Source organism: Protomyctophum parallelum (assembly GCF_964188405.1).
Source record: "Protomyctophum parallelum genome assembly, chromosome: 8".
Classification (NCBI taxonomy): domain Eukaryota; kingdom Metazoa; phylum Chordata; class Actinopteri; order Myctophiformes; family Myctophidae; genus Protomyctophum; species Protomyctophum parallelum.
In genome coordinates, this window is record NC_139703.1 from 43,359,665 (window position 1) to 43,384,515 (window position 24,851).

The 24,851-nt window shown below is 44.7% G+C and overlaps 1 protein-coding gene across 2 annotated transcripts in view; it reads left to right on the top strand.

The window, feature by feature from the left end:
• Positions 1–1,369: 1,369 nt before the first annotated feature.
• cdk18 (cyclin dependent kinase 18) overlaps positions 1,370–24,851 on the top strand; it is a 41,918-nt gene continuing 18,436 nt past the window's right edge. For both annotated transcript variants that reach the window (XM_083771613.1, XM_083771612.1), the window contains exons 1-2: positions 1,370–1,698; positions 20,973–21,103. In XM_083771613.1, the coding sequence (XP_083627739.1) occupies positions 1,682–1,698; positions 20,973–21,103 (148 nt within the window). In that variant the 5' untranslated portion in view covers positions 1,370–1,681. The remainder of the gene's footprint in view (positions 1,699–20,972; positions 21,104–24,851) is intronic.

Below are 24,851 nucleotides of genomic sequence, written 5' to 3' on the forward strand. Positions count from 1 at the left end.
CACCTGGCAAATGTCACCATAATCATTTAAACCATTTGTGCAATTATCTGCTGATCTGAAGTGCTTGTTTGGACAGGGTCATAAGACTCATAACCCCAGGAGGACAGTGAGCTCATAGTGGTTTCCAGACTGGCCATGTTATGCTTGGGTTGTGAAAGCAATGAAAAAAGATCATTAACTTGATGGATGTCATGGAGTTGGCCTATAGCGAACATAACTTTATGGCTGCTGGAGAAATTGGTTGCAAAACAAATAGTTTTCATATTCAGTAGCTAGCTACTAGGCTTATACTTCTAACACAGCACATATACTTTATAGTTTTTTATGTGGAAAAAAATGCCATTTAATTTGGTAAAATACCATTTGTGGACACTCAGGTGGCACAATATTAAAGTTCCTGTGCATGGTGCAGCACTGTAGGGAGCATTACCGGGTGTCCACTGGCCGTGATCGTGGGAGAGAAGCAAAGCAGTTTCTAGTGGTAAAATGCAACCCAGTATGCTGACTGTAAAAGATTGGGGGTTTCTCTGTTTCCCAGGACAATAAATATGACAGGGATCAACAGCACCATGCTTGCGCAAGCAGAGCGCAAGTACTGTTTTCGGCTGCGTATGTCGGTGACTCCTTCAGCCAATCAGTGTATTTTTGATGGCATCCCTGGCCAATCAGGGATTGTGTATTTTTGGTGGCGTCGCTCGGCCAATCAGAGGTTGGTTTGGTAGCTTGCTGCGTATGTCGGTGGCCCCTCGACTGATTGTATTGGCTCTGTATGTTGGTGGCGTCGCTTGGCCAATCAGAGATTGGCTGATGACGTAACTATGTATGTTAAGTTACTATAGTAAGTTGACAAGAGTTAAGTGACAGAGTGCATTTCTAGTTATGATTTCTAGTTTATTCTGATGAGTGCTCAGAATATAACTCATAATATTACTTGGTAATATTGTGCTCCAACTTAGCCATTACAGCTACTGGCTACTGTTTGCCTCTCATGTGAGTCATTCCATTTAGGCTTAATTTCTAAGACAGTCTTTCTAGTAGTACATTGTACACACATTATGCAGCAGATAAAGACATACTAATAAGGGAGACCTTCAAATCCACAGGGGGAAAAAGACACAAACAAACACATGAACACAGTTCATGCCAATTTGTGAGAATAATGTCAACACTGCAGGCCAGCTGAGTGAGGAGGAAGGCAGAGGGAAAGGAAGGTGGGAGCAGAGCTGCGATTGGCGGTTGCCATAACAATGTGGGCGGGAGGGAAGGCAGAGAGGGGGAGGAGATGCAGGCCGATTATAAAACCCCTCTGTGCAGCACTTTCTCCTCTCCTTCTCTAATCTGTCTCTCTGTCTCTCCTGTATTTGTTCTGTCTCTTCCCCCCCTCACTCATTCCAGGCAGCAGCAGAGCGACTGCACAGGACAGAAGACAGAGAGAGGCTGAGCTGTCAAGAGGGTGGCTAGTGTGGGAAGGTTGTCACTTTGGTCACTACGCCTGTCCTCCTGCCAGCGTCCTCTCAGAAGGATCGCAGACAGCTGTGGATTATCATCTCCCTTTGACTGACACCTGGGGAGAGCCCAGGGGAAAACCAGAGCAGTGCAGTGTTGGTTGGAGTGGGGAGAGACTGACCGTGCCAGGAGCCCTGCATGCGCACACACACACCCACAGTGGGTGTGTGTGTGGATGACCTCTTCAGTCCTGTAAGTATCAGTAATGTCCTTGTGCCTTGTTTGACTGACGCAGTGCTTCTCAAACTTTTTTCATGTCAAGGACCCACGCATTGATATGTATTTTGACCCTCATCTGAAAACGATTATCCACCAGGGACTCCCCATATGAGAGTCATGTTGTGATTGTTGTTGTTGTTAAATATAGCACATCTGCAAGCTCACAACGCGTTGCAACATTGTGACTTGTTGTGAGCTTGTACTGTAGGCCAAGGGTCCAGGGTCCCCAGACCCCACTTTGAGTAACACTGGTCTCTCCCGGGTTCTCCACGAAAGGATCCAGAGCTGTCGCCCACCAGGGTCAGAGACAGGCAAGAGCTCCTTCCACCTCTCGGGTGTCTTTCAATTCAATTCAAAGGAGCTTTATTGGCATGAGAAAACATACGTTTACATTGCCAAAGCAAGTGTCAAAATACAATAAAAACTGTTGAATGGGGAAAGTATATACAGTTGGAGGGGGTACAGCATTAAGTAAACAGAGCTATGTGATCACATTGCATCGATATAAAGCTTTCTTGAAACAAATAGCCGCAGTCTTACTGTATGGCATGGACTCTGGAGGGAGAGCGAAAGGCAGTTCATTAAATTGAACCATTGCGTCCCTTTGTTTGGGGGAGGAAAGGAGCAAACCTATTATAGAGCCCTGGGGGATCCCAGGTCAAGACAGGAAATGGGGGGAGAGAGATGGGGAGCGACACGCAGCAAAGGTCGTCGGGATCGGGAGTCGAAACCACGACATGCTGTCAGGCTGGATTAGCAGCCTATGTGCTCGGACCACTAGGCCGGCCTAGGCCGATGATGAGCAAGTTGAACCATGCCAAGTGTTTTATTCAAAAACAACGTGTCTGTTGTGTTTTACATCCATGGATGAACCCCTGCTTTCCTCTCTCTCTCTCTCTCTCTCTCTCTCTCTCTCTCTCTCTGATCAGTGTAATGCATCAGTGCTCAGGTGGTGTAAGCTGACCCTGGCAGAGCAGAAGGGTAGTAAGGGCTCTCATATTATACACACTGGGCTGTCCACTACCACTCAACCCACTCAACTGGCCACAGCATTGTTTACATTGTGGAACTGTGTGTAATGAAGTGTATGTGTGCGTGCGTGCACCTGCAATCGGTGCATGCGTCGATCGGGCACGAGTGCGTGCGTGCGTGCGTGCGTGAGAGTGTATGTCTGTGTACTGTATGTGCTGCTGACTGCTGACCATGCTTGTGTGTTCTGTATAGCACTCACTCACCATCATACAGTACACTTCTCCATAGTGAGTGTGTGTGTGTGTGTGTGTGTGTGTGTGTGTGTGTGTGTGTGTGTGTGTGTGTGTGTGTGTGTGTGTGTGTGTGTGTGTGTGTGTGTGTGTGTGTGTGTGTGTGTGTGTGTGTGTGTGTGTGTTATTCTGAATTCAGCTTATCATTTCACGTTTTCAACACATTAAGTATTTTCGACAGCAGCCGGCTGGTGAAGTCTCACTCACTTCAATGATGATGACCAATCTCACCGATTAAAAACAACACGGCATGGAAAGGAAATGCTATGAACATTATTGCACGTTCATAGCTCTCACCATAGAGATTTCTGAATGGCACTGATGCTGGTAATTACAGTAAGCCATTGTGTACTGAAGCTAACACTGTGCAGTGGTTCTTAATCTTTGGTCCGGCTACATGTAGAGGGAGCCGGGCAAAGCCCAGGCACAACCATCCCCCTACCTGGCACCAAACCACTGTTTATATGAGCAGCTTTATTATTGGGTCCTGGATTCATCAAAGGGGGCCCACACCCACTCAGCCATGGCAATGTGAAGATAGCTGCCATATTCAACAACAATACCCTTGGCAACAGCATCAAACACACAGACACATAATTATGCACAGCAATATTTGGTCACGGACTCCGAATTGGATGTAATGGACCATTATTTCAAATTCACACACTGCATTGAGCCGTGTGTGTGTGTGTGTGTGTGTGTGTGTGTGTGTGTGTGTGTGTGTGTGTGTGTGTGTGTGTGTGTGTGTGTGTGTGTGTGTGTGTGTGTGTGTGTGTGTGTGTGTGTGTGTGTGTGTGTGTGTGTGTGTGTGTGTGTGTGTGTGTGCCTGCCTGACTGATATAATCTTTACTAATCTAGCGGATGTAAATTTGAATGGATTTATGCTGCGTTCACACAGGCAAAGATACAGTCAAAGATACTTTAATATGTGAAGCTGTGAAATCCAACGTTTGTAACTGGCTTCAATTTCAGATACAGTACAAAGTGACAAATATGCGGGGTGAGTCTTTGCATCTGCCCCGTTACATTACTCAAGTCACATATCTACCCTGAAGCCATACAATATGCTGTGCAGTGCACACACCATAAGGATTTCATATTACATAAGTGTTTGAAGAAACAGTCATACTAGATTCCGCACAGCGACACGTCAAATGTGACTTTGTAGCCATCTCCACCGGGCATGTTGGTGTTAGCCCTGTCACGATTATTACATCATCGCCTAGTCGCAATTATTGGAGATAATTATTTTTGCATAAGCATCAATCATTTCCATGTTGAAAAATGTCCATACATTTTTCAAAAATAGCAGATCTACAAACCTAACATATAACTTTGTGACGTGTTTAAGCTTGCAGATCAACTATTTCCACTTTTTTGTAAATTCTTTGGAAAGGGAACATTATTACAAATGATTACATTTCTAAGTTATTTGTCATATCTGCCCTGTGCAATTTGTGATTATGAAGCCTTAAATAGAGAAATTCTAATTGTACATTCAATGTTCAATGCAAAAAACACAATTTAATCGTCAACTTAAATGAGTAATCGTGCCAGTAGTTGGTCACGGTGACATAGTTGGTGTCCCTCTTCATGGACTTGGATAATGAAGAACTTTGGTTTAATCCTATCGTTATTGCTGTTATGTGTATACCACTTTTTAAAAGTAGTTACATTATTAAACAATATTAAAACAACATAAAAATTGTGAACCAAAATAAATAAAAAGAAAATAACTCAAAACAGACTAATCGGGTAGAAAAAGTTAAAAGTGTATTTTGAGAAGTGATTTAAAAGAGCACAGATCTTGCTAGCCTGATCTCCTCAGTTTGGTCACACCAAAGGGACCCTGTGGGCCAAAGGGACCCTACCAAAGGGACCCTGTGGGCCAAGCCTTTTGACTTCAGTCAGAGTTTTAGATGGAATGAGCAAATTGATTGATTTAAATATTTATTAACAGTTTGCAGAATTACAGTACATTTCAAGCACAAACTCAATACAAAGACAATACAATACAAAGGGGCTCTATTACTGAGGATCTCAGGCTACTGTACACATCCTGCTCATATTTGGGTTAAAATGTCTGTGATGTAGGACGAGGCTAGACTGAGTCATGCGGCGCATGCCCTAAAAGTAATCAATACAATCCTGAAAAATTCTAAAATGAACGATTGAACGGGTAACCAATGAAGGGAACCTCAAATTGTTGCAATTGTGCTAGCTGATTTTTTGGTCGGGCTGAGTATAGAGCACCGAAGTCTGACGTCAATATCAGAGGGCGCAAATCCACAGGTTCATGTACTTTTTATTTGCATTGTAATCCCCATAGGGGGATTTTAGATTGCCTCATATAAGAACTGTGTTTGAAAAATAAACAAATCATCCAGGCCGCTTCACTCAGTCACTTCAATCAACTGACTGTGAGAAAACGCTATTGTTACTGCTACTGAATTAGTTACATTTTCGCTAGAAACAGACTGTATATATGAGTGACTGACTGTCATAAACGATACAGAGACACCTCCCTGACAATAACGCAGAGACAGCTTGTTTATTTTCGGACCACAATGCTTATAATAGACGATATTAAGATGACCCCATGTTATTCTCCATAGAGAAATGACTTCCGTGAACCAAGGGAATCGAGGGGATGAGAGAGTGACGTCAGGACTTCGGCGCTCTATATGGAGTATGAGAGGAGATTAATCAGTGGATTACTTTTTCTAGATCAGCAAGAGTTATAAAAGTTGAGGATTAGATGTATCTACTTTGACCTCTATCTGTCCTGTTACTTACTGGTGTGTTATGTTTTTTTTGAGCGAAGACATACACCACAGGTTTCCATCCTGTATCGAACCAGTGACATTACAATTTCCTGTATGTGGTATGCCACCTCCCCTACCTCTCAATAATTCCTTTCTTCGTTTGTCTAATAAAGGGCATCTACCCTATGGTGCCACTTTTCTTCACAATGGCTGATCCTGTGCATTTACCTACATGTGTTCCAATCAATGAGAAGAAGTACACAAAGATTAGAATGTGTTTACAACAATGACGTACTGTAACAGCATGTTAAGTAATGGTAAATGTTACAGTATGTACCAGCATACGGTGTTGCTTATATGCTCCAGCCATTACTCTATTCACTATGTGTTTAGCTACTGTGGGCCCATATAATTCTGGGCACTTGTCACTTTTATGCCCTTCTGTAATGCTCAGCACAGAGAGGGAAGCCTTTGTCTGACTGATTTGTTTATTTTAGCCAACATAATAATGAGTTTTGTGCAAGGCTTACAGTAGCTAGTGTGTGTACCCAATGTTCTGTCCTTTGTTTGTTCCTGAGCACACTGAGGCTATAATTCCTAGCAACCTGGGTTGATTTGGCAACACTCTTATGCATCTTGATTTGTGAGACTTCAAGTTATGTATCGTTGAGCACTAAAGTGGGTCTTATCATATTCTGGCATTAGATTGTATGCATTATATGATAGTTCTTTATCATTTTTTACTACTTGACATACTGTGTTATGTCAGGTATTACTTTTAAGTGCATTATTTATTATGGAAGGATTTCCACCACCTGTGTCCTTTTAACCCCCTCAACTGGGCAATCAGGGCTAATCTTTCCAGCTAATCTGAACAAAGCGGCGTGTCAAACGCAGCTAATTGCTTTTCTGTTATAAGAGTGTGTATTTATTTCACAGAGCTCGGAGTCTGCGTCAACACTCTGGCAGGTCTGCTGGGGTCAGCTGCTTTGGGTTGAAGAGGAAGAGTATATTGGTGTATTTGTGGTTCGTTCGTAGAGGCCGCTGTGATATTGCAGGCTGATTCTCCCAAGACCCTAGTTAGTCTAACACTGTTGCTGGGCTGGGTTATTAGAGTGTGTTCATGTGTGTGCACGCGACTGCGTGCTGTAGGTTTATGCATGTGGGTTTGTGTGTCTTTGCATGCAGGTATTTGTCTATGTCGTTTGTGTATGAGTACACACACACACACACACACACACACACACAGTCACACACACACACACACACACACACACACACACACAAGATTTGAATGTTGGCAATCTATTCCCAGCATCACATCGTCACATCAGACTTAACTACAACCAATAGTCAGTGATTGAAGGGCATCGGACCAACCATTACAATTAAGTCAATAACATGTTTGAAATTAATTGAGTTCCATCCGGCAAGACATCTACCACTTTGTGTTCAAGCGGCTTCTTCCAGAACATACAGACTGAATCTGAATCACAGATTCAGTTGCTCACAGAAAGTAGTCTAAGGTTTGGCAAGCTCAACTCACAAAACTAGCCGGGTACAGAGAGAGAGAGAGAGAGAGAGAGTGTGTGTGTGTGTGTGTGTGTGTGTGTGTGTGTGTGTGTGTGTGTGTGTGTGTGTGTGTGTGTGTGTGTGTGTGTGTGTGTGTGTGTGTGTGTGTGTGTGTGTGTGTGTGACCTGTGTGTGTGAGTGCATGTGCGCGCGAAGAGATACAGTGTTAAGTATGGATAGACAAACAGATGAGGTGAACGGTCTCAGTAAGTGGATTAGACAGTAGACACATGATTGTCCTGTTAATGTGTTAGTATGTTAATGTGTTAGTATGTTGTGCAGCCATCAGCCCAGCAGCAGGAGGAACTCAGGTCTCCTCTCTGTCCACAGAGAAAACACACAGCACTCCTGCACTGTCGATTCCTCTGAAACCAAAGCAGGATTAGCTCAGTGAACTAATCTAACATAATTTGGGGTACAGTAGGTGCATTGGCATGAGGTGTGCAGCAGCAGTAGTACAGTATGAGCAGTACAGTACAGTATGACTAGTACAGTACAAGTAGTACGGGTAATACAGTACAGTACGTATACAGTAGTTGCACCGCTCAGTTCACACGGGTGTGATATTTTTTAGGTTGTTATAGGAGCAGTGGTTCACAACCTTTTGTCCTCTGAGCCCCCCCTTCTTACATGCACAAGACAAACACATGCTGGTTCTTCTTTGTAAACAAATCTTTTCAATTCGCTTGACCTATTGCTTTGGAGCAATAATGGCGTCTGCAGAGTTTTTCCCATCAAACGTGCCCGCTGTGTCTGGACAGCCAGCTGAGAACGCACTGCGACTATGCAATTCACCCTTTGTCAGCCTTCTGATTGGTCCCTGACTGACTAACCAGCAGGCTCTTCTGCCTTGTTCCACCCTGGTTCCGCCTAGTTTATGTTGAATTTGCTAAAACATCATTTTTGGAAAAAACTAAAAACAAACGCCCAGTCACCATGCTGCACCTGTGTTGTTCCTTTTTACTAACACCAAGTTTAAAATAAGAATTGAATGCACAGAATATCAATACGAAGTAACTGAAAAACCTGTTATTTCAATGGTAGTGGATGGAGACTGGAGAGAGAGGATTTTTGTCCAACCACGAAACAGCAACCAAAGGGTGCGAAGAGGGGCAGAACCACTTGACAAAGGGTGAATTGTGTCCCTGTAGCTCAATCGGTAGAGCTCTCGCCTTTAGAAGACCACAACTTCATGGGTTCGATCCTCAGCGTATGAGTAGCACGGCTTGGGTGTGGCAAGTCGTGCGGGAAGTACTGGGAGCTGATGGTAGGTGTGGCGCTCCACCTCAGCAATCCATCTCCCAGGGGTCTAGCGCATTGTAACGGGGACAGACTCCCGCATGTTACAAGCTGATGCAGACAATAAGCCACTCCCGACTATACTTCTTCTTCTGATGACCAACAGGTGGACCGACGGTCATTGGCCAAGCTGGCATACAACTTCACAGATGAAGTGTTGACTTTGGCAGCAACACACACACACACACACACACACACACACACACACACACACACACGTACACACACACGCACGCACACACACACACACACACACACACACACACACACACACACACATTTTTCTGTATTTCTCATACGACCCCCCCTCAACCTTTGCTGCGTGTCTCTCCCAGTCTCTCTCTCCTTGTTTTCTGTTTATCTCATTCTCCACTATGTCCTATCAATAAAAGGCAGAAAAGCCCCCCCAAAAAAACGTTAAGAAAAGGGTGGAAAAACAAGATTATACAAAAATGGTTACAGACTGATTCTCCCAAGACCCTAGTCTAACACTGTTGCTGGGCTGGGTGATTAAGTCAAAGTGTGTGCAAATACAATTATAAAATGCATGTCTAGGCATCAGCTCAAGGAATTGGGCTGTGCACATTGCTAGGACAGAAACCTACAAGCAGAAGGTAGAGGTTCATTTCAAATCGGCAGTGCACTGCAATTTGGGTGTCTACAAGAACCACGATTCGTGCCACCCACCACCCACCTGCTTCGACCAGATCAACAACAGGCTTATAGCAAGGCACCCTCATCCATTGCCATTTTAGTCCATTTAATTCGCAAGAGGTGGACCAAGATATATACAGTACATGTTTCAAAAATCACAAAAACTTTGGTATGAATCTGTCAAGCTGGACAGAAATTCCAAAGAATGGAGAATACTAATAATAATTACAATATAAGGATTACTATTTGGACAACTATAATTACATATATACTGCCAGGTTATATTTGGCTCATCGCCGGACATCAACCAAACCTTTCTTATGTGCCTGGATGGATGAGTCTTGTGGACTGACCACAGACGTCACACTGTTGCCTTTCAGTGGAACGGATAATGGAAGCATACCGACGGTACATTTCTGATGTAACGGGTCACATGGAAAGGATCTTGTTCTGACCTTGACCGTGGTTGTGTTGGTGTCTTTGACGTTTGACCGCGTCGGCCCAAAAACTAATACTCTCTTCAGGACAGCTTGATCCTTCCTAATAGGCTTCATGAGATGTAATTTGTGGAGTTATTTTGTTCCTCAATACACAGACAGTGAGTGATTGCAGCACTTTGCCTCATATTGCTGTGGGCAGGTTGAAAATACAAACATTGCTAGGCTTCCAGTCTGCTGCTCTGGACTGTAAATAATGATAGACATTTACTGTATCAAATACACTTGGAAACTAGGAAAGAGAAAGACACACACACGCACGCATGCACGCACACGCACGCACGCACGCGTGCACACACACACACACACACACACACACACACACACACACACACACACACTGTAAGTCAGACTTACATATGTTTATTTAACGTGGAACAACAATTTTATCAGCCCCACTTTATGTCAATCACGCTTGCACAGTGCCACAGAATGCTTCGCCTGTAAAGATCTTTCAGACCGTGGTCGATTTTATGCGTTTACCGCAGCTGTCTATAGTGGGGTCTAGTGGGGTGTTGTGACAGGCTGTCAGCTACTGATAGCCTACTACCTTCGAATCCGCAAAGAGCAGGGAAAAAACGCACCGGTGTGCAAACACCTTAATACGCTTGGATTTGGGTTGCATGAACATGAAATCAAAGGTCACACAAATGCATCTGATGAAAGAAATACTTTCGAAAAAAAATCATCTCCTAACAAAACAACCATGACATTCCCTTCCCCATTACATAATCCAGCATGGCCTGGGATACAATTGGCCAGTCTACTGTTGACCCCACTGTGCGGGGTGGCCCATGCTGTACAGTAGCCCTACTGTTCACACGCATAGGGGTAGAATGAGAGATAAAGAGATGGAGGGAAAGGAAGTTTTTGATACATTATTTTTCTTTTGCAATTTCAGTCTGGAAATATGAAAATAACAGCTAAACGGATGGATGGACATAAAACAACACCATGGCTATCACCATTGGAGGTGTAAAAAGAGAGAGAGAGAGAGGGAAGTTAATGTATAAGTTATAGGTCAGTGCAGAGAAAGCAGTGTCTGTTGTCTCGCGAAGAGTCGCGATGCATCTCCACCGCTGGTGAGAAGAGAGGGAGTCAGAGAGGAACAAAAGGTCATTTCTATTAAGACCTCAGTGAACAGAGGAGGTGAACAGGGTGAATCATGTGCCTCTCACCACATATTTATAGTCATAAACAAACAATGTCACTGCCATGACATCATGTTGTTACCCGTTGTCGTGTGAACGTATTCCCCCCAGTGAACGCAGTGGGTTCCCCAACTATGCTACTCACGGCAACGAGTTATGCGGTGTGTCCTCTACGGGCTTCTTGGTTTCCTCTCTCATGACGGTGGCTTCGGCAGGCAACGCTACGGATCGTGTGTAGGTGCGATTGTCTATTTGCACCATGTCTGTTCTCACGCGGCTGTCTTTCCCTGGGCTGACAGAACCTCCTTTTGCCTATTTGCCAGAATTCTCTGGGGAGCTGGGGATCCATGACCAGGACATAGGTTCCGATGGCGATATTCTCTCGTTCTGCGATCCACCTGCGTGTTTGTAGGGACGACAGGAAGTAACGCACGTAGTGTTTCCAGAATTGGTCGGCTAGGACCTGAGAATGTCGCCATCTTCTGTGGCTGAGCAGTTCGACTTCAGGGTAGATGACTTGTGGCATCGAGGCATCGGGCCGGCCCATGAGAAGGTGATTTGGCGTCACTGGGTCGGGTCTGCCGCGTCTGAAGAGACGTAGCCCAGAGGCCTGGAATTCAAGATAGCTTCCATCTCGATCAGCATTGTCACTAGTATTTCTTCAGGGACGGTTTGTGTCCCTATCACCCGAAGAATCGTTTTAACAGTTCTCATCTTTCTTTCCCAGGCCCCACCGAAATGTGGAGAGACTGGCGGGTTAAATCGAAATCGATTTGCAGGGGGGGGCATCTTTGTCCTGAGTTCAGGCCTCAGATGTTCAAAGGCTTATTTCAGCTCTCTACTTCCTCCGACGAAGTTCGTGCCTCGTTCACACCGGATTCGAAAGGCTTGCCTCTGCGTGCCATGAAACGACGGAGTGACATCAGGAATGAGTCCGCATATTGGTCAGGAGCTCTATGTGGATAGCTCGAGTCGTGAGGCACTTGAATATGATGCCCCACCGCTTTTCAATCCTCCTGCCACTCTTCACGGTAAGCGGTCCGAAGCAATCCATGCCAGCCGAGTAGAAGGGCGGGTCCACCAATCTTAGGTTGGATTCAGGGAGGTCTTGCCCCTCCACATTTGGCACCGGAAGCAGTTGACTTGGTGCCTTTTCTCTGCCTCTCTGCCTCTCGGTATCCAATACTTCCTTTGTATTTCAGTGAGTTACACTCGTTCTGTTCCCTGGTGTCCTAGATCTTCGTCATACTGTTGAATGAGCAGTTTCGTATAGGGATGGGACGGTGGTAACAAGATTGGGTGGATCACCTGATAGTCCAAATCACGGCATCTGCGGAGCCTGCCTCCTACTCGTAGGAGCTCCAGATGGTATTCTGAGGCTAGGGATTTGGGTAACTCTGAGCCAGCCCGTATGCATCCCAGTTCCCAGTTATTTATTGAATATAAAATTAGCAATATATGTATTATGGTTTGGCGATGTATTCAATCTGCTTTTTAGGTACTCAGATCAAGCGCATCAGTCCCGACCATAGGGACTCCGAATCCCCCGTACCTAAACAGTAGATCCAAAACGACACGTGGTAGCTGGGGTGGAGGAGGATGAGCAGCATACAGCAGCGCAGCAGAATCAGCAGCAGCAAGCAAGCGGGAGGAGGAGTGCAAACCCTTCCAGATTAACTAGCCGGTATGAAGATGGAGTGAGTGTGTGATTGGCTGAGTGAATCATGTGAATGAGAGCTGTTGCTGAGGCGGCCCAATTAACGGCCGGCACGACTGCACTGAGGTTTCCTGGCTGAACTTGCTCAGGGCATGTCTGTGACAGGCGCGATGCTCATGTCTATGAGATATGTTTATGTTTTTTTAGAGCATGAAAATCTCGCCAGCTCGTTTGTATAGACTTTCATGTTTGAATTTGAGGGGCGCTATAGCCCCCTTAACTCTGGGAGTATAGAAATGGAACGAAATGGACCCGTAAGTGTCCATTTGGTTCCATAATGTGTCCCTTATTTGAATTGTTGTGGCTGTCCTATCGTTATCATTGATGAGGTCGTCATCAGCGGACTTGACCTGTGCATGGCAAATTGCAGTATTTGTAGTTTTGGTACATGGAGTAGAGGAGGAGATAATACTGGATACATCTGCACAGGCTGGGGTTGAGTCCTGTGTGTCCAGTCTGGACTGGACTATGGTGTAAATGTATGAGCTGTAATTTCTAAATTCTTCCATTGGAGTTCCTCGTCCCTAGGTGGAAGAGGGCAGTGTGTAGTCGTGTTGTGGTTATGTGTTATGTGTTATGGTTTCGTCTGTGGATCTGTTTTACTGACAGGTGAATTGGTGGGCAACCTGCTATTCATCAGATCTTTGTCTTGAATCATTATGTTCATATGGGGGAGACTCACCACACCAGTAGTTTAGACCATTTAACTTGCTTTTTTGGAGCTGGAATTATTGTCTTCACCAGGCAGAACGCCAAAGCCATGGGGAGAGACTGTTTTTGAGTCTGTGATCAGCTAATCGGCAGCACCATTGGCTAGATTGCAGCGAAACTGTGTGCACAGTAACCTCGCGTCACCAGGCTTTCCACCTACAGTAGGAGGAAAGCCTGGTCTGTGTTCCAAAATCGCTGTGTGAACCGGTCTGGAGCGGATGGTGGTTGTGGTTGTGGTTTCCTGCTCTGAGGAGCACTTTTTCTACTTGTTGCTGATTTGACTCTCTCCCTACCAAGGAGGATCTACAAGCTCTCAATGAGCTTTACCACCAAGGACGGATTGGTTGGAATAACCAAACTCCGGATGGCTCCTAATCTTAATCTGGTTCTTAAACCACGATTAATTAAGAGACTACAACCTCTGTTCGACAATTTCAATCTTGGCAACTACTACATCAGGATTAACGGCCTATTGGCAAACACATCCGTTTTTCATCCTATCACTGTGCGTGCGTGCGTGCGTGTGTGTGTGTGTGTGTGTGTGTGTGTGTGTGTGTGTGTGTGTGTGTGTGTGTGTCAATCAACCATTAGTACAGACCATTATACAACTGGGCTATACGTGTCAGCTCATTGTTTTTATATTTGGCAGCCTCTGCCATGTCCACAGGCTAGTGGTCAGAGGCTTGAGGATTATAGGGTTGTCCAAGTGTAAGGCAAAGCAGCTTGCAACATACTGTTCAATCTCCTCCATTATAGGCAGTCGGTCTATTTGGAGGAGAAGGTGCTTTTTGTACCCATGATTTACTTTTGGTGTTGGTAATATGACAGACTGAAGTGACCAATGTTGGCTGTGAATAAGTTCATGTGTTGCCTATATTATGTACATTTAGGGCTTGTTTGGACTCAAGCGCTGAGACACGTGATGTTTCGAGTGCGTAGTATATCAGAAGCAACTGATCTACAAGCTCATAGCGCGCCACCGAGTGGCGCGCTACGAGCTTGTAGGTCTGCTATTTTTGAAAAATTGAAGAACCATTGACATAGAAACATAGCTTTTTCTGAACACTGTCAGGATGTATAGAAGACATTTTTAGAATCTGATCTCAGGTCAGAATGGGTTCGCACACCATACATGGCACTACTATGCCCTGCCATTTTTATTGTCCCATCAAACTGAATCCCAGTACTCTGATCACTGATCATCAGACGGGTGCAGCAGAGCATATAAAGTGCTGTGCAACAGATAATGTGTTGGTGACCTTGCTGGAGATCACAGCATGTAGCCTGGTCTGTCTCTCAGTCACAGACGGGGATGTCACGTCACTCAAAGACGTCACTCAATTCCCCATCAAGCAACTTTGACGATGGCGAGGGCCAATATATTTCCACACTCACTCCAGAGTAGCCTGGCTAATAAGCCAGACCGAATCAGCCGTTGGCAAAGAAATTGCCTGCCGGCGCGACAGTGTGTGATTTGAGTGTGGATTATTAGCCAGGCTAACTCCAGAGGTCCACAGCGCATATTACTGTCGTAGCAAAAATAGCCGGTCTACAAGCTCAAAACGCATCTCAATGCGACACGTTTTGAGATTGTAGATCTTGGATTTTTGCTTTTTTTTAATTGAAAACCTGAATCATTTTTTGCTATTTTTTAATTGGAAATCTGAAATTTTCAAATGCATTTTGTTATAGTTATGTTAACTTTATGAACTGTTAACATAACTACATTGGACACAAAACGACAATAACATTTTAATACTAGTCATTAAGTACTAGTCATTTAATACTAGTCATGAAGTAATTAAAGCGGGTTTGGAATTGCAACAGCTGAAATCAATACTATATCAGTATTCTGATTATTATTAACATGCTGGCCTCATTAACAGTTTGACTGCGGAAAACGATTTACCGGACTTTTAATCAACCCCCCTTCACTGCCGAGATTGTTGTATTACCTTTAGAGCATACGCTGAATTATTTGGGCTTTTAATCCGCGAAAATCCAGCAAAAAAAGCTCCCCTGGTTTGTTATGATCCGAGTGTAGCATCCACCATCTTGGTGCACCCGGAAGACGCACACAAGACTGGTCTCAATGAGGCGTTGCACCCCATTCGTTTACATTGGCCTCAATTTCCCAGAAGCCCTAGCAGCCCACAGCATGTGACGATTTCCGGTTTCCGATTCACAACAGATGCACCTACTCTCTTTCTCCGCGGCGAAGAAGAATTTTCTTTTTTTTGTTTACATTACGGCGGATTAAACACATAAAACAAAACTCGCGTATGTCCGATATGGCAGCGACATTAACCTGGAGTAATCCATTCAAAGCACGGAAACTGTTAAGTGAAGGTGGGGGCCGCATTTGACCCCCGGGCCACCAGTTGCCCACCCTTGCTCAAAGGGTTTAAATGAACACCGATGATTTTACTGTGTGTTGTTGCCCTTCCCTAAAGGCACTTGATGTCCTCTCAGTGGCATTCATACGTTTAATTTCAATGGACAATGCAGTATGAAAGGAGAGAAAGAAAGGGGGAGACAAAATATGTTCCCCTGTGATCTGTATCCAGTGTGTGTTGCACGCACGCACGCACTTTAATATTAAAGATGCCGAGTTAGCCATAGGCTAATTAATTGTCATCTGTAGATCCTTAGCCATAGGAAGTGTGGTTGAATATGCATGTCATATTTGTGATGCCATCGCCCACTGACCTGTAAAAAGCCATGAAACCCATTTAAAAAGGCGTTGCATCTTTTCCCATCAGCTGGCCCCATTCTGAATGAGTACGCACTGGCTTATTCATGTAATCTCTGGATGACTGGCCATAATAAAAATACAGTTTTCCACTTGATTAATTTGGTCAGTCAAAACAACACAGCATACTCTCCCACAACTGCATGTAACCTTCATCCATGGGCTCACAAGTTTATAATATACAAGATCGTATAGTGGCTATTTTTGTCATTATGATGGACTTCAAATCAAATCAAATATTATGTTAATATAACACTGAGCTGCCCAGGCGGTGGCGTAACCGTCTGGGCACCCGACTGGTAATCCAGTCGCAGTGTGCCGCGTGTTCGACTCCCGAGACACAGCCTTTACTGCATGTCATCCCCCCATCTCTCTCCCGTTTCCTGTCCCTTCAAAAACCAATAAAAGGCGTAAGCCGCAAAAAAATATCTTAAAAAAATAATAACACTGAGCTCACATGCTTGTAGACTGGCTAAAGAAATAGCCAAAGTATACAGTACAATAGGGCTTATGTAATTACACATGCAAAAGTTGATGGCGGGATAGATAGAGGAATGCTAACTGTTACTGTACCATCCCTCCCTGCTAGAGGTGAATGGGTGAGAGGAGTGCAGTGAAGAAAGGGAGAGAGAAAAGAGAACATGAACACTACAGCGACAAAGTATATTTGTGTAAAGAGATAAGTGACAGACCCTTCGAGATCCACTGAAACATCCAGAGCAAAGGCATTGTGTGTGTGTGTGTGTGTGTGTGTGTGTGTGTGTGTGTGTGTGTGTATGTGTGTGTGTGTGTGTGTGTGTGTGTGTGTGTGTGTGTGGGTGGGTGTGTGTGTGTGTGTGCCAGTCAATAGTCTCACACTTTGAGGCCAACCAAGGGCTTCTAATTGTCTGGGAGCATCAAGGCAGCAGGACGGCAGCCTAATCCACAGAGAGAAGTCTGTTTTCTGTACACAAGATGAATGAGGTGCCCGCCGTTACACACACACACACACACACACACACACACACACACACACACACACACACACACACACACACACACACACACACACACACACACACACAAACACGACACACAACACACAAGGGCACACATGCAGTCCCAGGCAGGGACTAGATCTCCCTGGCGACACGTGCAATTAAGTCGTAATAGAGGGCAGCTGAGGGGCCAGGGTGAATAGCGAGAGGGTCCAATCAAAGGCCAGGTGGAGCTATCTCATTAGTCCCTGTCCTATTTACAGTAAACGGAGGATTGTTCAATTGAATGCCCAACAATGTCCTAGACTCTAGAGCGAAGGACAGGAGGGTTGGAGGGGAGATGGAGTGGTGAGTGCAAAATGATTGCTAACTACCAATGGAAATCGACCGGTGCATGTGATGAACACGTTCAACTCTCAATTATGTCTGTTTTATGTTGAACCACCGCTGTACTTTACGGTGTACAGAGAAGCATACAAAAAAAAACCTGATTTCAGGATTGCCTGAAAATAAGTACATTTCAATAGGATTCTGTATATAGGGTTTAGTAGACGAGCATCATCATCATCATCATCTTTCGTTTACATTTTAGGATTGAAGCACTTATCCACAGCATTTCACAAGTATTATATGCAGTAGGAGGATGTGGGCTGAAAAGAGAAAATATTTTCTGACAGCACAGAACGAGTTTCGGTGACATTAAAGAACAGGCACAGAACAGCGTGTTCTTCCTTGAAGACAAACTGTTTATTATTCAGCTGTCTGTTCTAAGAGAGAGATCAAGAACTTAGAAACAGATGCAGCAAGTTTAGGAGGTTTGAAATTAAATGGAGATTAAGGTTTCATTTGCGATTAAGAAAGCCACTGTTTGCTTCCGTAATAGCAGTAACGGCATTGAGGAGAGAGAGAGAGAGAGAGAGAGAGAGAGAGAGGTACCCCACACACGCGCACACATGCACCCACGCACAGACCCACGCATACACACACCAATAGCAATTGGCACAGACAGTGCAGGAGAGTGATAGAAGTAATAAACAGCAGTATCAGTGATGTTTATGTCATGTATTTGAGCATGCAGTTGAACTCTTTCATCAGGTGATGCCCCGCTGTTCTCTGCCTCATTATCAGATGGCAGGGATGGCCATGCAGAGCAGAGCAGCACCAGCACACCCACCATGCACGCTGTTTGTTGTTCCACTGAAGGCATGCGCTCGGCTACGTGATGAGGCTGCTGCTGTGTCCCTGGGGATGTAGCATGCTCAGCCTTATGACTCCTTATTAAATGCCTCTTTTTTATCATGTTCTACAGTAAAAGTTAATTGCCTGAGAATGGTGGTGTACTGTAGTAGGACTTGTAGTAGGACTTGAGGATGGTAGTGTACTGTAGTAGGACTTGTAGTAGGACTTGTAGTAGGACTTGAGGATGGTAGTGTACTGTAGTAAGACTTGTAGTAGGACTTGTAGTAGGACTTGAGGATGGTAGTGTACTGTAGTAGGACTTGTAGTAGGACTTGTAGTAGGACTTGAGGATGGTAGTGTACTGTAGTAAGACTTGTAGTAGGACTTGAGGATGGTGGTGTACTGTAGTAGGACTTGTAGTAGGACTTGTAGTAGGACTTGAGGATGGTGGTGTACTGTAGTAAGACTTGTAGTAGGACTTGAGGATGGTAGTGTACTGTAGTAGGACTTGTAGTAGGACTTGAGGATGGTAGTGTACTGTAGTAGGACTTGTAGTAGGACTTGAGGATGGTAGTGTACTGTAGTAAGACTTGTAGTAAGACTTGTAGTAGGACTTGTAGTAGGACTTGAGGATGGTAGTGTACTGTAGTAGGACTTGTAGTAGGACTTGAGGATGGTAGTGTACTGTAGTAGGACTTGTAGTAGGACTTGTAGTAGGACTTGAGGATGGTAGTGTACTGTAGTAGGACTTGTAGTAGGACTTGAGGATGGTGGTGTACTGTAGTAGGACTTGTAGTAGGACTTGAGGATGGTAGTGTACTGTAGTAGGACTTGTAGTAGGACTTGAGGATGGTGGTGTACTGTAGTAGGACTTGAGGATGGTAGTGTACTGTAGTAAGACTTGTAGTAGGACTTGTAGTATGACTTCTAGTAGGACTTGAGGATGGTAGTGTACTGTAGTAGGACTTTGTCGTGGAAATTTAGAGATAAACAGTTAATAATACTCCAAGTTACAGGTTGGTGCTGTTTCAGTGCTGTTTGTTTTATGACGTCACTGTCCCATTTGGTGAATGCCTTGTGGCTATATGTTGGGGGGTTGTCTGTGTGGGAGAGAGCTATAAAGGCTGTCCTGTCTTGTCCTTCTGGGAGCCAGACTGGGGTTTCCAATACATGAAACAGGTTCGTGTAAGTCTTGTCTCCTTACTCGAGTAAATCCTTATACTCTATAACTCCGAATTCTTGTGTTATTCATTATTGTGATTTGTCTTTTGAGCTTATGTCCAAACAGATTTCCATTACAATTTGGAGGTTTCCCACCGAGATATGCTGTATGGGCTTGGCGGTTCGGCCTGGTGAGTAAAGTTCTGTCTTTCGGCTGGGCCGACATCGCGCAAGTGAGTATATGGGTCTGTTTGGGTGTTCAGAAAATGAGGTATTGCTTTTATTCAGGGTTTTAAAGTATCAGTGATGAATTTGGTTGTGATCACAATAGGCATTTTTTTTGGATGGCCTATATTTAAAGAGGGAAACTGTGAAGTTTTGCCTTTCATGTGTGCATATGAGAGATGGAGGAACAGTGTTTGGTTGGTTGAATGACTCAAGTTGGTTAGACATGAGGTCTGACGAATGGTAAAAAAAGTCAAACTCTACATTGTATTGTATCGGTTAGAGAATTAATTAGGATATAAGTACAGTATATTGAGGCATAGTTTTGTTAATAACAAGTAATTTGAATAGTATTTGTAAGGATACATGACGGTTGTTGTATGTTTAATTTGGCGTTGCCTTATTGATGTTTTCTTGGGTCCGATGTCTGCAACGGTTGTTGTATGTTTAATTTGGCGTTGCCTTATTTGTTTATTGTTATAAAACCATTGTGTCACTGTGTATCGTAGGCTTTAAGTGGTCGCTCTATGAAAAATGGGGGCCATGTAGGAATTTCCCCTGTGTGTCTGACATGTGTTCCAGGTTTTCGCCTGCATCTGCGATGTGCTGATAAATGGTGTTTATGAGTTTTTAAATGTTTAAAAGTGGGGTAATGTCGTGGAAATTTAGAGATAAACAGTTAATAATACTCCAAGTTACAGGTTGGTGCTGTTTCAGTGCTGTTTGTTTTATGATGTCACTGTCCCATTTGGTGAATGCCTTGTGGCTATATGTTGGGGAGTTGTCTGTGTGGGAGAGAGCTATAAAGGCTGTCCTGTCTTGTCATTCTGGGAGCCAGACTGGGGTTTCCAATACATGAAACAGGTTCGTGTAAGTCTTGTCTCCTTACTCGAGTAAATCCTTATACTCTATAACTCCGAATTCTTGTGTTGTCTCATTATTCATTATTGTGATTTGTCTTTTGAGCTTATGTCCAAACAGATTTCCATTACAACTTGAGGATGGTGGTGTACTGTAGTAGGACTTGTAGTAGGACTTGTAGTAGGACTTGAGGATGGTGGTGTACTGTAGTAGGACTTGTAGTAGGACTTGAGAATGGTGGTGTACTGTAGTAAGACTTGTAGTAGGACTTGAGAATGGTGGTGTACTGTAGTAGGACTTGTAGTAGGACTTGCGGGTGGGTTTATAGGTGGGCGGATCATGGCGTTGACTACTAGCCTTACACAAATTGTAGATTGATTTCTGACAATGTTATCCTCTCTCTCTCTTTCTCTCTATCTCTCTCTCTGTCTCTCTCTCTCTCTCTCTCTCCTCCCTCACACCAGGCTTCTCAACACAATGAACAAGATGAAGAACTTTAAGCGGCGTTTCTCTCTATCTGTTCCCCGTACTGAAACTATTGAGGAGAATGAGTTCACAGAGCAGATAAACCAGCTTAACATCCGACATACTCAAGGTAAGAACCAGTCCCTGACTCAGCCTTGTCAGATAAACCACTTTAACATCTGACATACTCAAGGTAAGAACCAGTCCCTGACTCAGCCTGGTCAGATAAACCACTTTAACATCCGACATACTCAAGGTAAGAACCAGTCCCTGACTCAGCCTGAGCAGATACACCAGTTTAACATTTGACATACTCAAGGTAAGAACCAGTCCCTGACTCAGCTTGGTCGCCCCTTGCTCTAAAATCACCAGATGACAATGGGCGGGGTTTGTCAAACGTTCAAATGCACTAAGAGTTGTGTCTGAGCACGCATCCACCTCATTGACGGCAGACTGCTGGGCGAGTGCTGGCGCTTTGGCATGGGTGGTCAGATCAACATGAAATTAATTCTGTACTGGCCATATAAGAAGAATGTCTTTAGTGTTCAGTGTTTGATGAGGTCTTATTTGCGACAGCACGTCACATTTACTATGACATCAGGGATCTCTATCCCTGATGATGTCACGTGATGTCACGAGACCTATCTATGGGGATAATAAGTGACTGACTGACAGGAAATTGACGTTTTAATAGTAATTGCGACGTGCGGTCGCAATTACTGTCCACTGGCCTTCAACCAGGGACCCAGCTTTAGCAATGCAGCCTGGCACTGGCAGTGGCATCCAATTATATTGCAATGCTTGAGGGATTACTCCACCAGCACAAAATGACAACCAAGTGGCAATGAAGAAAGTTTAGTCCAAATCACACTGTGTAATTTGAATAGCCTCGTTGTCTTCATGTACTTACATAATTAAGCCTGATGTCAAGATATGTCATCTCTAACTATGTGTAGTCACACACTTTATTTCTCAGTACACTCCTATTACTGGTTCAGAGCAGCGGCGGTACATTTCTGCAGCTCATTAACAAGGCGAGGAAATGAGTGAGACAGACAGGGGTATCGCTGTGTGATCCTCAGGTGAGATTAGCTCCTTGTAACAGCAGACTTTGTATCAGCCTGGATTCTCCTGGTGGTTTTGTGTCTATTTCAGTCCGTGAGCAGCTGCATCAAACTCTCAAAGAAAATAAATGTCAATCAGCCTCAGTTCACTGAACACAATGAAGTCACTAGCGTTCCCTCAGGACTGCGCACACATACCTTGGCTTACAATACAAAACACACACATGGTAGGCACATGTAGGAGAAGAGTGTGCACGCACGCACGCACGCACGCAAGAGTGTGAACCCCTAATTGCTCCCGATGTGCAGGTTGGTGCCTTGCATGGCATTTCCGCTGGCATCAGTGTGTGAATGTGTGTGTGTATGGGTGAATGTAATGCACAATCTCTGTAAACCGCCTTGGATAAAGGCGCTATATAAATGCACCATTTACCATTTACCATACACACACACACACACACACACACACACACACACACACACACACACACACACACAGATAAACAAGCTACTGTACTTCTTGGATATTAATCAATCAACTAACAACTTAAATCAGATAAGGTATCACAAATGTGGGAACAGAGTGGCATTCCGACACACCACCATTTAGACTATGTGGCTTCTGTGTGCACTGCGGCTAGCGTTAGGATTAGGTTAGGTACAAGGTTAGTAATGCGTCGGAATAGCGCGCTTCAGGATTCCAGTGTATAACCCACAAATGCCAAGCATAACAAATCTGTGTATGCGTCCGTACATGTGTGTGTCCTGGGAGCCCACCACCACTGTTGATTGATGAAGAAGGTCATAGGCTGAAACAAATTTTACAGATTTTATTTCCTTCATTTTTACAAGTGACCTTACAAGAGGGTGAGGTTGTGCAGGAACCCCTACTGCCATGATTTTTCGGTTTTGTGTGCGTCTGTGGAGTTAACGTTACTCTCATAGACCCCCAGGTGTGGTTATAAATATATCTTCTATATCTATAAATATGTCTTCCCTGTGTACTGTATATGTGTGCTCAATCGAACAGAAAAAAAATAATAATATGAAGAAAGATAACCGATATCACATTAAACATCTCGAATTAGGTATACCTTAACCTGCGGGGGGATTTCAGCCACCCAGAGCCTATATATATTCAATAATATATTAATTCATATTAGATGCATGCATACAGACAACGACGTAAATCAGCGCCCATTATGCATTTCCAGAAAGTATATGGAAGGCATCAAATTAATTCTCACTAGGGAAATAATCAAAACGGGATTTACAGCAGGAACTATTAAGTTAGCTATAATAATAATAATTAATATTCGTAGCACAGCCAGTGGTCACGTGACTTGACACATTTACGCCCGCACGCACGCACCTCCCCTCCCGTATCGGACTATTGTCCCGTCTAGCCTCCCAATCACGGACCGGCCGACCTAATTGCGGACCGGCCGACGTAATCACGGACCGGCCGACGTAATCACAGACTGGCCGACGTAATCACGGACCGGCCGACGTAATCACAGACTGGCCGACGTAATCACGGACCGGCCGACGTAATCACAGACCGGCCGACGTAATCACAGACCGGCCGACGTAATCACGGACCGGCCGACGTAATCACGGACCGGCCGACGTAATCACGGACCGGCCGACGTAATCACAGACCGGCCGACGTAATCACAGACCGGCCGACGTAATCACGGACCGGCCGACGTAATCACAGACCGGCCGACGTAATCACGGACCGGCCGACGTAATCACGGACCGGCCGACGTAATCACGGACCGGCCGACGTAATCACAGACCGGCCGACGTAATCACGGACCGGCCGACGTAATCACGGACCGGCCGACGTAATCACGGACCGGCCGACGTAATCACAGACCGGCCGACGTAATCACAGACCGGCCGACGTAATCACGGACCGGCCGACGTAATCACAGACCGGCCGACGTAATCACGGACCGGCCGACGTAATCACGGACCGGCCGACGTAATCACGGACCGGCCGACGTAATCACGGACCGGCCGATATATCAAACGACCGGCCGACGCACCTACGGACCGGCCGACCCATCGCACCGGCCGGCCGACGTATTTCACGTCGGCCGCTAAAAATGCATTCGGACCGACCGGTCGACCTATAAAAAGACCGGCCGACGGTGCTTACCGGCTGGGACGTAGGCCGGAAGAAATGGATTCTGCCCTCCCTCGGTATCTTTAAGTCTTGTCTCTAACACCTGCAGTAATCCTCTTATCCTCCATCTAGTCTCATTGTCATTAGCTTCATATTCATCCATCGTCTCCTCTTGTTGAGAATAAGATGGATGGATGTTGATAGTGGGGAGGAGAGAATTGCGGGCAGCTAGCTGTGAAACATATGGAAAACAGACAAGACTAGCAGCGCAGACCTTATCACTTGGTATCTGGAAATAGATCTCACACCCAGTAGACGTTGCCAGTAGAGTCTCTCTCTCTCTCTCTCTCTCTCTGTGCACGTGCATGCCTCTGTGAAGAACATAATGGGGATATTTTAGGATTAGGTGAGGTTCATGGCACTGGTTAGTAGGCTAGGAATTTAGCAAATGGGTTTAGGTTAAGTGTTATGAAGTATGGTAATTTGAAATCAACTAAGTATAGTAATAAGGGATGTCCCGATCCATTTTTTTTGCTCGCGATCCGATTCCGATAATTTGATTTTGAGTATCTGCCGATAGCGATTATTCCCGATATATATTTTTATAGAACACTTTATGCCATATCACAATAGTACAATATCCAAAATCACAGACAATATCCAGACTAATATCATGATAT